The following is a 15149-nucleotide window of genomic DNA, read 5'->3' on the forward strand; positions in this document are numbered from 1 at the left end:
TAACAGTGGTTTAGAACGATATTTTCAACTCCATTGCAGAAACGATTTTAAGAGCGCTTATTAGTTTTAAAGGAAAATCAGATTCCAGAGCCTTTCACACAGGTCAATGACCATGTCTACTCTACAATTATGTCCAAAGAAGATGATTCATTATGTATCATTATCTATTAACTCCTTTACACCTACACTGTGATGCATTTTGCATATAGTAACATCCATCTCCTAGAGATTACAGGTTATTCATCAGCGAGATACAATTTACTAATATTAGAGACTTTGTCAGCCAGTTGAATGTTACGTAGCAAGAAATTTTACAAAATACCTGAATGAAGGGAGTATGCATGGCTTAGTATTACCCCTCAAAACTGCAGCGTGTCTGAAACTTCCAGGAAGATTCAACCGTTCCCTTCTTATACACCCTAAGCACTTTGAGCACAGTCAACAAATATGATAAGACTTCTGGCTAGTGACTTAGTGGATGATCAAACATCAGATATTGACATGAAAAAACAGCCAGATGGAGCACCTCCTTGAAAAAAAGTGAAACCAGAACACTACCTGTAGCTTGCACACAGAAATCTAATCTGTAAGTACGTTTTGCAGTAGTTTCATGCAGTTCCATTAAGTAACTTGGATTCTGCATTTGCTATACAGGAATATTAACCAGACTTGTCTGTCAGAGCGTAGGCTGTCTGGAAGATGCAGGAATGAATCCAAATGTGAGGTATTTGAGCTACATCTAAGAAGCAACTGAGACTTAGGGAACCTTTTAGTTTTGAGAGGAAGTCAGCCAGTTGCCAGAGTTTCAATATGCCCATTTTCTGAGCATAATGCGCATGAGGAAGTCCTAAGAATCTGTGGGAAGAGTGTGATTGCCTGCCAAAAAGTTCTCAAAAGAAATTATCCAGTGAGGTAGGGTGGAAGACATCAGTGTTCAGCACTAGCAACACAAAAAAAAAAAAAAAAAAAAAGAAAGAAAGAAAGAAAGAAAGAAAAAAAATCCACTTCTGCTTCCACTAATCTTCATTCTCATCCATGCAGACCCATTCTTCCCGTCTAATAATACAGTGACGGCCTGCAAGAGGTATGGCATGTCACATTTTTAAACCTAGCATTACAAATATTTGTCCCCTTTTTTTAAGTCAATTTGTGCTAAACTAACTCTGTGCGGCATCCCTGTTAAAGAAAAATGTAGTGGTGAAATGAGGTTAAGGCCATGAACCTCAAGATCAACGTGAGGTCAAAAGTTCATATGCCCAGGTTTAGGCTATGTAATGGCCAGGAGAGTTCAGAGTCTCTGAAGGCCTTGAAAGTTAACTGGGCATTTGTATATATTTCTCTTTAAATGTACGTTTGTACAGCACTGGAAGTATATACACAACACTATACTGACCAAAACAAACTTATTTGAAAAGCTAATACACAGGACAAGAGTTCAGGAATGAAAAAGCCCCAAACTCTGCATACGGAGAAATTATTGTAGAAAGGTTTCACAAAAGTTTTAAGCAGGGAACTTGAGGAGAGTGAGGTGTACGAGAAGGCATTTCAAACACAGAAGACAGTATAAGAATGTAAAAGAGCATGGTGAGCAGGTGGTAGTAGAAGTCCAGAATGAAACACGGTAGACCAGAATGAAGATGTTTGGCCTTGAAGGCCAAAGAGAGGAAGGATAGTCCAGTGGTTCAGGACACTAGCCTGGGACTCTGGAAGTACAGATTCAATTCCCTGCTCTGCCACAGACTTCCTGTGTGACCTCAAGTAAGTCACTTAATGTGCTTCAGGATAATACTACTTCCCTACTTCACAGGGATGCTGTGAGGATAACAACACAGAAGTAATGCGGCTACATGAAGAAGGAAAGCTAGATGGAAAGATGGGTGAAAAGTCGGATTAAGGAGCTGCAACCTAATGTGAAAGCCAGGGGAAGCCAGCGAAGGGGTTCAGGCGTAATGTGGTCAAAGCAACAGAAGGGGAAATCAGTAAAGAATAGGCAGGGAGTAATGCAAGTTACACGTAACCGGGAACTTCAGTTAGCCAAGTATTGGATAATAGGATTATATCGTAAAAGTATTGAAATCAGATTTATAATACTCCTTCAGAATCAGTGACAGAATGTAGAATAGCATGTGTAAATAAAAATTCATGCTAAATCATTCAACTAGATTGCTAGTGAAAGGAATAGCTCACTCCAGTTATAATAAACTGGGACAAGAACAAAGGATGCAATACCACAACATGCTTAACGTTGCAGGTATCAAGTTAACGGCTATGTCTACGCTACCACTTATGTTGGTATAACTTATGTCGCTCGGGGTGTGAATCAGCCACCCCCGTGAGCAACATAGTTACACTGACCTAAGTGCCGGTGTGGACAGCGCTATGTCAGTGGGAGAACTTCTCCCATTGATGTAGCTACCATCGCTCGTTGGGGATGGATCAATTAAGTCAACAGGAAAGCGCTCTCTCTCTCTCAGTTTAGAGCAGGTACACTAGAGAGCTTACAGCTGCATCAGTGCAGCTACGCCACTAAGGTCTCCAGCAGAGCCATAGCCAGGACCGGCTCCAGGGTTTTTGCTGCCCCAAGCGGCAAAAGAAAAAAAGAAAAAAAAAAGCCGCAATCGGGATCGGCGGCAGCTCCACCGCACCGCTTTCTTCTTCAGCCATGTAGAGGAGCGGACTCACCCCTGCGGCGCCTCCTGCTGGTGACTTCTGGGAATTAGCTCTTCCAGCGTCCTGGAGCGCCCCCTGCAGGCTGGTGATCCACCTGTCCTCTGGCCCAGTGTCCCTCCCGGACCCCGGTGCCCTTGTATCTGGGGGTTGCCCCCTGGCAGTACACCCCTCAGTACTAGGGTCTCCCCTCCCCAGGGAACCCCCACCCACTATCCCTACCTCGCCTCAAAATAAGGCCACTGCCAGTCACCAACTAGCTCCCACTCCCTGGGGTAGACTGCAGTATAGGCCACTCATCACAGGCCAGGAGGGTTTGGACCTGCTGCCTTGGCCTAGCCCTGGGCTGCCCTCTGCAACCCCAGTACCCCTGGCCTTCTCCTAGGCCACAGCCTGGGACTTTCCAGGCTGGAGCTCCCCAGCTCCTCAGCCTTTCCCCAGCCCTGCTCCACTCAGGTACCCTGTGTCTAGCTCGCTGCAGCCAGGCCCTTCTCCCTCTGAAGGCAGAGAGAGACTCCTTGGCCTCTGGCTCCCAGCCTTTTTATACAGGCCAGCTGTGGCCTGATTGGGGAAGTAGCCACAGCTGGGCCATGCCCCAATCAGCCCAGCTTTTAGAGCTGCAGCCCTCTGCCAGGGCTGTTTTAAGCCCTTCCAGGCAGGAGCGGGGAACCACCCCGCTACAGGCAGCAATTCGGCGGCAGGTCCTTCCCTCCGAGAGGGACCGAGGGACCCGCTGCCGAATTGCCACCGAAGAGCCCGACGTGCCGCCCCTTCCCCTTGGCCGCCCCAAGCACCTGCTTGCTGGGCTGGTGCTGGCCCTGGCCATAGCCTAATGCCAGGTATACACCAGAAACTTTTGCTAACAGTGTCAGTTTACAAGTCCTTTTTTATTTTAAGCAAATTTCTGTATTGGCAAAAGCCCTAGTGTAGACGCAATTATACTAACATAAAAGTGCTTTTCTCAGATTAGTTTATTTCGCTCAAGGAACCAGCGTCTAACACTGGGAGCATTTGCCAGTATTGCTATAATAGCAAACCTCTTCTAGTGTAGACCTGGCCTAGAGCTAGAGCCAGAGTTTTTTGCACACTGCATAGGTGCAATTGAAGCAAGCAATCAATTGTTCAAGGCCATTGCTCTATGCCAAGAGATGTCAGCAGCCAATGCAAACCTGACATTTAAAAACTGTGTCAGGAACTAGGCAGGTTGACTGTTCACCACAAAAAAAAAATCGATTAAGCTGGAAAGCAACGGTGATTTGTTAACCAGTGAAATACTGGATCTAGGAATCTGCCATACTTGTCCCTTGCCAATACTTCTATACCTGGATAAGCGAGAGAACACTGCAGCAGTTATGAATCATTTGTTCAAGTAAGAGAAAGTACTTCCTGGAAAAAGCACAATCTAGAAGACTGGAGAAAACAGAGCAGTCCCAGAGGAGTGGAAAGTAGCACAGCAAAATCCCACACAGTAAACAGAACATGCTATTTGATATACTTGATTTATAAAGGAGACACAAACTATGAGGCTATCTTTAGTTACACTTCTTTTTACTCCCACTGTACCCCAGGAACCAATCACTACTTTGATAAAAACTGCATTACTGATGTTGCCAGCAGGCACATACACACTTCTGGAAGTTGTGTTTATTAACAGTTATTACAAAGCAGGAGAGAGGCGGAAGCGAAGTTGACAGGGGAGCCGCGGCCGGCAATCCCGCGCCGTGAGGACGGAGGTAAGTCGATCTAAGATACGTCGACTTCAGCTACGCTATTCTCGTAGCTGAAGTTGCGTATCTTAGATCGATCCCCCCCCAGTGTAGACCAGGCCTAAGTTTCACCTAGACAGAGCAAATTAACATAGAGCACAATACAGAGAGTCAGGAATTGCTGAGTTCTAACCATGGCTGTGCTCCAAACTTGCTGTGTAGGGCAAAGACACTTCAACTCTGCTACTTGAGCTCCCTCTGCACTCTAAATAAAGCTCTAAATAAGGGTTAACCTTAATCTATTTATAACGAATCTAGCCACTGGGCCTCTGCGCCAAAAGTCAGAGCCTTTCTCCCATTCCCACCTCAGGGTCTTCCTGTAAGCGGACTCCTATTACAAGGCATATTGTCCCTATACCCAGTCACAAAGCCACTGCCCTCATTCAAATCCCTCCCAAAATATTATTTCTGCTGTGTTGCCCAACTAGGTAGGTTTAAAAAGAACAATCCACTAAATTTAACAAAATCCATCATAATGAATGGATTAGGCCCACTGCTTAGTGAAGAGGGAGAAACATTAACAGGAAACTTGGAAATGGCAGAGATGCTTAATGACTTCTTTGTTTCGGTCTTCACCGAGAAGTCTGAAGGAATGCCTAACATAGTGAATGCTAATGGGAAGGGGGTAGGTTTAGCAGATAAAATAAAAAAAGAACAAGTTAAAAATCACTTAGATAAGTTAGATGCCTGCAAGTCACCAGGGCCTGATGAAATGCATCCTAGAATACTCAAGGAGCTAATAGAGGAAGTATCTGAGCCTCTAGCTATTATCTTTGGAAAATCATGGGAGACGGGAGAGATTCCAGAAGACTGGAAAAGGGCAAATATAGTGCCCATCTATAAAAAAGGAAATAAAAACAACCCAGGAAACTACAGACCAGTTAGTTTAACTTCTGTGCCAGGGAAGATAATGGAGCAAGTAATTAAGGAAATCATCTGCAAACACTTGGAAGGTGGTAAGGTGATAGGGAACAGCCAGCATGGATTTGTAAAGAACAAATCATGTCAAACCAATCTGATAGCTTTCTTCCATAGGATAACGAGTCTTGTGGATAAGGGAGAAGCTGGGGATGTGGTATACCTAGACTTTAGTAAGGCATTTGATACGGTCTCGCATGATATTCTTATCGACAAACTGGGCAAATACAATTTAGATGGGGCTACTATAAGGTGGGTGCATAACTGGCTGGATAACCGTACTCAGAGAGTTGTTATTAATGGTTCCCAATCCTGCTGGAAAGGCATAACGAGTGGGGTTCCGCAGGGGTCTGTTTTGGGACCGGCTCTGTTCAATATCTTCATTAACTACTTAGATATTGGTATAGAAAGTACGCTTATTAAGTTTGCGGATGATACCAAACTGGGAGGGATAGCAACTGCTTTAGAGGACAGGGTCATAATTCAAAATGATCTGGACAAATTGGAGAAATGGTCTGAGTTAAACAGGATGAAGTTTAACAAAGACAAATGCAAAGTGCTCCACTTAGGAAGGAACAATCAGTTTCACACATACAGAATGGGAAGAGACTGTCTAGGAAGGAGTACGGCAGAAAGGGATCTAGGGGTTATAGTGGACCACAAGCTAAATATGAGTCAACAGTGTGATGCTGTTGCAAAAAAAGCAAACGTGATTCTGGGATGTATTAACAGGTGTGTTGTGAGCAAGACACGAGAAGTCATTCTTCCGCTCTACTCTGCTCTGGTTAGGCCTCAGCTGGAGTATTGTGTCCAGTTCTGGGCACCGCATTTCAAGAAAGATGTGGAGAAATTGGAAAGGGTCCAGAGAAGAGCAACAAGAATGATTAAAGGTCTTGAGAACATGACCTATGAAGGAAGGCTGAAAGAATTGGGTTTGTTTAGTTTGGAAAAGAGAAGACTGAGAGGGGACATGATAGCAGTTTTCAGGTATCTAAAAGGGTGTCATAAGGAGGAGGGAGAAAACTTGTTCACCTTAGCCTCTGAGGATAGAACAAGAAGCAATGGGCTTAAACTGCAGCAAGGGAGGTCTAGGTTGGACATTAGGAAAAAGTTCCTAACTGTCAGGGTGGTTAAACACTGGAATAAATTGCCTAGGGAGGTTGTGGAATCTCCATCTCTGGAGATATTTAAGAGTAGGTTAGATAAATGTCTATCAGGGATGGTCTAGACAGTATTTGGTCCTGCCATGCGGGCAGGGGACTGGACTCGATGACCTCTCGAGGTCCCTTCCAGTCCTAGAATCTATGAATCTATGAAGAGATGGCCTTGCTAATTGGTGAGTCTTACTGAAATCTTGTCATTCCCTTACACGCCTCCCAACTTCTCTTTTGTTTATTACCTTCTCTTGTAATGTTATGTCTGACTTTAGGTTGTCAGCTATTTGGGTCACAGACCTTGTCTTCACTTGTTCCTGGAAGCACCTTTTAAACTCCCCCCGGGGGGGGGGGAGGGGGGACTCCAAAGTAATAGTAATAACAAGGGAAAATGTTAGTAAGTCTTGTCAACCTTTACTAACTCTTCTCGCGCAGAGCATACTCATGTGTCCAGCAACAGTTTACAAGGCATCATGCTTCAGATACTAAATAGCTCCCGTTACATAATGCAAAACAAAAGCTATCACAATACAGCTGTGTATATTTTAAATGTACATTATGGAAAGTTTATACATCAATAGGCTTTCCAGACAAGATGCTGCTTTGGATTCACTTACCATTTACAGCTTTTTCTATCAATTCTTCACAAGCATCAAAGTCTCCTTTCAGCACTAGTTTGTCATGCAGATCTGTCAACATTGGGTGCTCTAGCGCAATCTTGGTTTTCTTCTGCAGTGATTCAAAAGCCTCAGTGTAGTTGTGCTGGCGAAAATGCTTTAGACATAGACGAATGGCTTCCTGTTCACGGTACTACTGGAACACAAGAAAACCTATGAGAAGGGTAGATTTCCCTGGCTGGTACTAACAGGAATTTCTTACAAATTTGTTGGGATGGCAGGGAAGTGGAAGCTCTCATACATATTACATATGTTAACTGTTCATAGCCTACAAAGCTATACTAAACGTAATATACTTTCCATGGCATCTGCCTCCCAAGGAGATGAGACAAAACATTGTGCTATTTCTTTCTTTAAGATGATTTAATTTTTTGATACAGTTACAAGATGTGATCACCACAAGACCAAATCTTTAAAATCACTGCCATTCCTTTTTTAGCTCTTTGGTCTTGCTGCTGAATTCTACACGAAAATGGAAAAAAAGTGGAAAAAACCCGTCACTCCCAAAATTACGTAAGCGTCGTACAATCATAAATTATATAACAAAATACTTTAGAACAGTAAGTAGGTCACAGCTTCTCTAAGCGAAAGAGCATAAGGAAAGAGTATTAAACAGGAATATAGAGAATGTTTTCACCCCTCAGCTGCTATAAACACACACACACACACAATGACCATTAATCGCCATTACTTGAAATCAAAGCATGAAAACCCATAACCTCAAAAGCTCAGCTGTCTTGCATAACTGTATTTGGAAAAAACTGGTGTACATGCCAAAACTAGCACTGCAGGCTATTCCCTCACACCAGCTCCTCATCTCATGCCCCAGTATATCAATGCTGCCCACCTGCCATCCAACAGTGCAGGATTTTGACACTAGGGTCAGAAGGAGATCCAGTGAGTTACAGTACCCAAAACTCAAAAGTCAGCACGCAGCGTCTGAAAAAGCTACCGTTTTAGTTGTCAGTCAGAGAGGGGGAAGATATATCATCATTAGGGCTGTCAAGTGATTAAAAAAATGAATCACCATTAATCGCGCTGTTAAACAAAAGAATACTATTTATATAAAAAAAATTGAATATTTTCCACATTTTTAAATATATTGATTACAATTATAACCGAATACAAAAAGTGTACATTATTCACTTTATATTTATTTTTATTATAAATATTTGCACTGTAAAAATAAAAAATAGTATGTTTAATTCACTTAAGTACTGTAGTGCAATCTCTTTATCATGAAAGTATCATGTGGGGGGGAGGGATAGCTCAGTGGTTTGAGCATTGGCCTGCTAAACCCAGGGTTGAGAGTTCAATCCTTGAGGGGGCCACTTAGGGATCTGGGGCAAAATCAGTACTTGGTCCTGCTAGTGAAGGCAGGGGGCTGGACTCAATGACCTTTCAAGGTCCCTTCCAGTTCTAGGAAATATATAAATGCATTAATGGAGATATCCTATGTATTTATTTATTTATTTATTTATTTATTTAAAGTTCAACTTACAAAAGTAGAATAATGTACAAAAAATAACTGCATTCAAAAAATAAAACAAATGTAAAACTTTAGAGCTTACAAATCCAGTCAGTCCTACTTCTTGTTCAGCCAATCACTCAAACAAGTTTGTTTACATTTGCAAAAGATAATGCTGCCTGCTTCTTGTTTACAATGTCACATGAATGTGAGAACAGGCGTTTACATGGCACTCTTGTAGCTGGCGTCACAAGATATTTACATGCCAGATGCGCTAAAGATTCATATGTCCCTTGATCCTTCAACCACCATTCCACAGGACATGCATACATGCTGATGATGGGTTCTGCTGAATAAGAATCCAAAGCAATGCGGACGGACGCATGTTTATTTTCATCATCTGAGTCAGATGCCATCAGCAGAAGGTTGATTTTCATTTTTGATAGTTCGGGTTCTGTAGTTTCCGCATAAGAGTGTTGCTCTTTTAAGACTCCTGAAAGCATGCTCCACACCTTGTCCCTCTCAGGTTTTGGAAGGCACTTCAGATTCTTAAATCTTGGGTCCAGTGCTGTAGCTATCTTTAGAAATATCACATTGGTACCTTCTTTGCGTTTTGTCAAATCTTCAGAGAAAGTGTTCTTAAAACAAACATGCTGGGTCATCATCCGAGACTGCTATAACATGAAATGTATGGAAAAATGTGGGTAAAACAGAGCAGGGGACATACAATTCCCCCCCAAGGAGTTCAGTCACAAATTTAATTAACGCTTAATTTTTTTAACACGCTTCATCAGCATGGAACCATGTCTTCTGGAATGGTGGCCAAAGCGTGAAGGGGCATCTGAATGTTTAGCATATCTGGCACGTAAATACCTTGCAATGCCGGCTACAAAAGTGCCATGCGAATGTCTGTTCTCACTTTCAGGTGAGATTGTAAATAAAAAGTGGGCAGCATTATCTCCCGTAAATGTAAACAAATTTGTTTCTCTTAGCAATTGGCTGAACAAGAAGTAGGACTGAGTGGACTTGTAGGCTGTAAAGTTTTACATTGTTTTGTTTTTGAGTGCAGATATGTAACAAAAATTCTACATTTGTAAATTGTGCTTTCACGATAGAGAGATTGCGCTACGGTATTTGTATGAGGTGAACTGAAAAATACTATTTCTTTTGTTTATCATTTTTACAGTGCAAATATTTGTAATAAAAATAAATATAAAGCAAGAACTGTACCATTTGTATTCTGTGTTGTAATTGAAATCAATATATGTGAAAATGTAGAAAAGCATCCACAATATTTAATTAATTTCAATTGGCATTCTATTGTTTAACAGTGCAATTAAAACTGCAATTAATCACAATTAATTTTTTTTTGAGTTAATCGTGTGAGTGAACTGCGATTAATTGACAGCCCTAATTATCATTAGCTTTAAATATGCTAATTGCAATAATTAGATGGAAGGAATTTAGGGTGACATTTTCCAAAGTATGTAAGCAACTTAGCACACCCACTTTCAATGGAACTTGTGCTCCCATATCTCTTTAATGAGATTATAAGTTTGGTTGTAAGGCATCTGACTAAAGTACCACATGACATTTTGATTAAAATAACTGGAATACAAAATTAACTTGGCACATATGAAGTGGATTAAAAGATGGCTAATTAAGAGGTCTCAAAATGGAACTATAAATGAGGAATCATCATAAAAAACAGGTGCATTTCTAGTGGGATCGTGTAGGGATCAGTTCTTGTCCCTACACTATTTACCACAACCTGGAAGAAAAGAAAAATCAGAGATAAAGTTTGCAGATGACACAAAAATTGGGGGAGTAGTAAATAGTGAAGAGAACAGCTCTCTGATAAAGAGCAATATGGCTCACTTAGTAAGCAGGGCACAAGCAAACAATGCACGTTTTAATATGGCTAAATGTAAAAGTATACATCTAGGAACAAGAACGTACAGCCATACTTACAAGATGGAGGATTCTACCCTGGGAAGCAGTGACTCTTGAAAGATTTGAGAGTTGTGGTGGATAATCAACTGAACATGAGCTCCCAGTGTGATGCTGTGACTAAAGACCTAATAAAATCCTTGGATGCATAAACAGGGGGATATCACGTAGGAGTAGAGAGGTTATTTTACCTCTGTATTTGGCAATGGTGCAACTGCTGCTGGAATCCTGTGTCCAGTTTTGGTGCCCACATTTCAAGAAGGATGTTGATAAATCAGAGAGGGTTTAGAGAAGAGCCATGAAAATGATTAAGGGGCTGGAGAACATGCCTTACAGTGAGACTCAAGGGGAACAGTCTCTTTAGGTTAAAGAGAAGGGTAAGTAGTGATTTAATCACAATCTATATGTGCCTTTATGGGGAACAAATATTTAATAATGGGCTCTTGAATCAAGCAGAGAAAAGTAAAACGTGTTCCAATGGCTAGAAGTTGAAATTAGACCAATTCAGATTATAAATAAAGGTGTGATTTTTTTTTTTTTTTAAACCTGATTAACCATTGGAACAAAATTTACCAAGGGTCACAGTGGGCGCTCCATCACTGGATTTTTTTTTTTTTATTCCAATTTAAAATTACAGGTATGCTTTTGTTCAAAAAGTAATTATTTTGGTGAAGTCCTATGGCCTGAGTTATACAGGTCAAACTAGAGATCACAATTGTTCCTTCTTACGTTGGAAGCTATGAATAAATCACAGGCACTTTTGAAAATCCCACCCTTAGCCTTTATTATTGAGAAATATGCCAGCTTCATTGAATTTGATTTGGGGTTTTTTCATTCACTATTAAAATTTCACCTTTTTGCCTCTTAAAATGTAGGTATCGAATATTGATACATTTTATTTTAAACATATTTTTAGTAGGTGAAGTCAGTTTCTGTATTTTAGTATATATTCAAAATGCCTAGAGTTGGATGAATTTTGACAAATTTTTTGAAAACTTTAAAAAAAAAAATCGGTCACTGTCCCTTCAATCTTCATTCTTCCACATTAAATTTGGTGACAAAAGGCTTACAAGTGGAAAGAAAATATCTACGATAGTCATAAGTGCAGTGTTTATCATTCTTAATCCAAAATTATTTACAACAGTCGTCTGTGAACTGGTAGTTACCTGAAAATGTTGGGAGTGAACGTTATCTGTGACTTCAAAAATCAACTACCAGCACATATGTGAAAGAGATTAAGTTGTGTGCTAACAAAAAACACAGAACACTTACTGGAATATGCAAATAAAAGCAAGGAGATCAGCTTCACAATATAGCTGAATGTATGAAAAAACAACATAGAATCATAGAATATCAGGGTTGGAAGAGACCTCAGGAGGCCATCTAGTCCAACCCCCTGCTCAAAACAGGACCAACCCCAACTAAACCATCAACTTAAAAACCTCTAAGGCTGGAGATTTAACCACCTCCCTAGGTAACCCATTTCAATGCTTCACCATCCTCCTAGTGAAACAGTTTTGCCTAATATCCAACCTAGACCTCCCTCACTGCAACTTGAGACCATTACTCCTTGTTCTGTCACCTGCCACCACTGCGAACAGCCTAGCTCCATTCTCTTTGGAACCCCCCTTCAGGTAGTTGAAGGCTGCTATCAAATCCTCCAACTCTTTTCTTCAGACTAAATAACCCCAGTTCCCACAGCCTCTCCTCATAAGTCATGTGCCCCAGATCCCTAGTCATTTTTGTTGCCCTCCGCTGGACACTCTCCAATTTGTCCACATCCTTTCTGTAGTGGGGCACCCTTTCTGGACGCAATACTCTCGATGTGGCTATATCTATATCTATATCTATATCTATACACACACACACACACACCCCATAACATATACCATCTTGGTTTTGAAGAGTTATGATATTGTTTAGAACTTTAAAAGTGTTCACTTGTACATCAGTAAAATCTACCTAGTTTTAAGGTGAAACCTATATAGAAAATTTCCTAAATTACTCAAGTGATGGAAGGATAAAGAAAGCAGACTGGAGCATATTCATCTCCCTAGTTTAGTCATAAGGCCAAATTCAACCCTGGTGTAACTCCACTGAGGGCATGAATACATTTGATGTATTTAGTCCAAAAAGACTGAAATTAATGTTGGATGCTAATTTTGATGGTCAATATTTACAATGAAATGCCCCTATGAGCATAAATGGTTATTTTAGAACACCAAGCAGAGGTCCAGCACAGCTTTTATTGGGAAAAGCTATGAGTACATTACATTGTCTCCCACCCTTCATATGATGCTCCTCTTCTTAGACTGCAAGATCTTTTATACATGGACAGTGACCACATCTTCACTGGTACAGCATCTAGTACAACAGGGCCCCACTCCTGGTTGGGGCTTTTGGGTACTATTATATTCTTAAGACTCTACTTAACTTGCAATATTTGTGGAAATTGTGGATTCCGCAATATTAAGCTTCCATCGCAATTTTGTCAGTGGGAGCCCTCACTCTCAGCCCTGGATGGCAGACAGTGGAAAATCGCAGAAAAGTAATAATGGACCTTATTATTTGTGGTAATAAAGTCCATTAAGGTCCATTATTACTTTTCTGCAATTTTCCATGGCTTGTCTGCAACTCAGCTGCAATTTTTTTTTGACAATCATCCCACAATTCAAGTAGCGCCTTAATCATTATATAAGTATTAAAGACTATTTTTTACACAACTGTCAAGGTTCAAGTAGATGAGCCACACTATAGCTGTAGATTGGGTTTTAATAAACTTCTCATAATTAACAGAACAGGATAGGGAGACAAAAAAAAAAATCATGTTCAACAGTCCACTGCAGCTAACCTTAAAGTTTAAGTAGTATCAAAAGTGTTCTACTATTCACTAGCAAATGCAGGAACGAGAACAGGAAGTATAGTCAAGCAAAAGCAATCTAGAAAAATGCTCTGATGTTGATGAGTGTGGTTAATTGAACCAGGAATTCTGGAGAGGAGTTTCATTTTTATTTTTTATTTTTTTTTTATAAAACTTCATTTAAAGTCCATAAAAGCAACAGGGTTTGAGGCTGACCTATCAAAAGTAAAGTATTATAAAGATGTAATGGCAACATTGAGAATTCAAGAACCTAATGACAGGAAGAAGGACAGATGAAAGGGGAGGTGAAAAGTTGCATGGATTACTATTTGGATTGACCTTTATCAACTGTTATTGTTTCGGAAAAGAGAGGAGGTCTGTGTGCACAAGTGCATTCACACACACATACTTTGTTGATGTTTTCTATATAAACTGCTCTCTTGTACACAAGACTTCAAACGACCAACTCTCACCATACTGACCAAAGACAAAAGTGCGCATGAAAACGTGTACATCTACATACACACACTTGTCTTGGTCAGTATGACAAGATTTGATATTACTCTATAAGAGAGCACTTTACATGGAAATGAACGTTGAAAATCACCACCAAGATCCTTATATGTTTAAGCTTGAGTGCTTTGTCCTGGAACATGTTTGCATTTTAGCAGTGTCCTAGAACAGCTCACGTCGTCCCTCTCCCACCATGCTGAAGTCTATGCCTACAACTGTCCTGGTATATGTAAGCCATGCTTCACTAGTGAAAACCAAATACAAAATACAAGTCCACCTACTTAAAATAACCAAGTGTATACAAGACCCTTTAAAGAAAGGGTAATATAGGGGAAAAGTTACTGGAAGAGGGTGCAAGGTAAAAAAAGATCACAATTTAACAAATCTGCCTCAAATTCCATAGACTCACTGGTACACAATAAATCATACAAGTTTAAAGCACAGGATAGTTTCAGAAAGTCTGAATTCAAGCTTCCGCACTTGCCTTTATATATATTTAAAAAAAAAATGCTTGTTCAAACAGTTGATATCTGCGGAACAGAAGAGAAACAGTACAATTCCACAAGAGTAAGTTTTACAGTGTTTTGAGATTGTGTTTGCTTTGAGTGGTGCAGTCATTTAAAATGCAGGCCTACCTTGCTGTACCAGTTGAGGCAGGGTTGGACCACATCTGGATCATCAATGCCATTAAGTTCAACATACCAGATACTAAAATTGAAGCTGGGCCCCCATGATAACAGTGGAACTGGAGGGGGAGAGGGTGGGGAAAAAAGAAAGGTACATAAATGTCAAATACTTGTTAGATTATTGATCAAACCTACAACACTATTTCAAAAGAATGCATTTTTAGCCCAAGGAGAATAATAATTTAACAAGAATAAAATTCTCTTCCTTTACACACAAATTTTTGGTTATTGATTTTCTGTAAGGTTAGAAAATTTACCGGTCATACATCATATTAAGCTGTGCCTCAAAACAGCTTGCAGTGGAAAAAAAAGATGAAGACAGCAGATCTTTACAGACTAGACGCTTGCACACAGGTGGAGAAAAGGAGGGTCAGAATGCTGGAATCTGAATAGAATAGCTCAAATGGCCAATGGGTACACTGATGGATATTAAATGGGCAAACTGAGGGCAGTACGTGATATTTTTAAAGTGTGTGGTTTATTTCATTTT

General features: G+C 40.5%; 1 protein-coding gene across 1 annotated transcript in view; it reads right to left on the bottom strand.

The window, feature by feature from the left end:
• The window catches only part of MKLN1 (muskelin 1), a 176252-nt gene that overhangs the window by 95019 nt on the left and 66084 nt on the right, over positions 1-15149 (bottom strand). Inside the window, exons 5-6 of the mRNA XM_026648895.2 lie at positions 14609-14718; positions 7123-7315 (exon numbers count right to left, since the gene is read on the bottom strand). Of these exons, the coding sequence (XP_026504680.1) occupies positions 7123-7315; positions 14609-14718 (303 nt within the window). The remainder of the gene's footprint in view (positions 1-7122; positions 7316-14608; positions 14719-15149) is intronic.

This window comes from Terrapene carolina, unplaced genomic scaffold (assembly GCF_002925995.2).
Source record: "Terrapene carolina triunguis isolate 2854851 unplaced genomic scaffold, T_m_triunguis-2.0 Scaffold68, whole genome shotgun sequence".
Lineage (NCBI taxonomy): Eukaryota > Metazoa > Chordata > Testudines > Emydidae > Terrapene > Terrapene triunguis.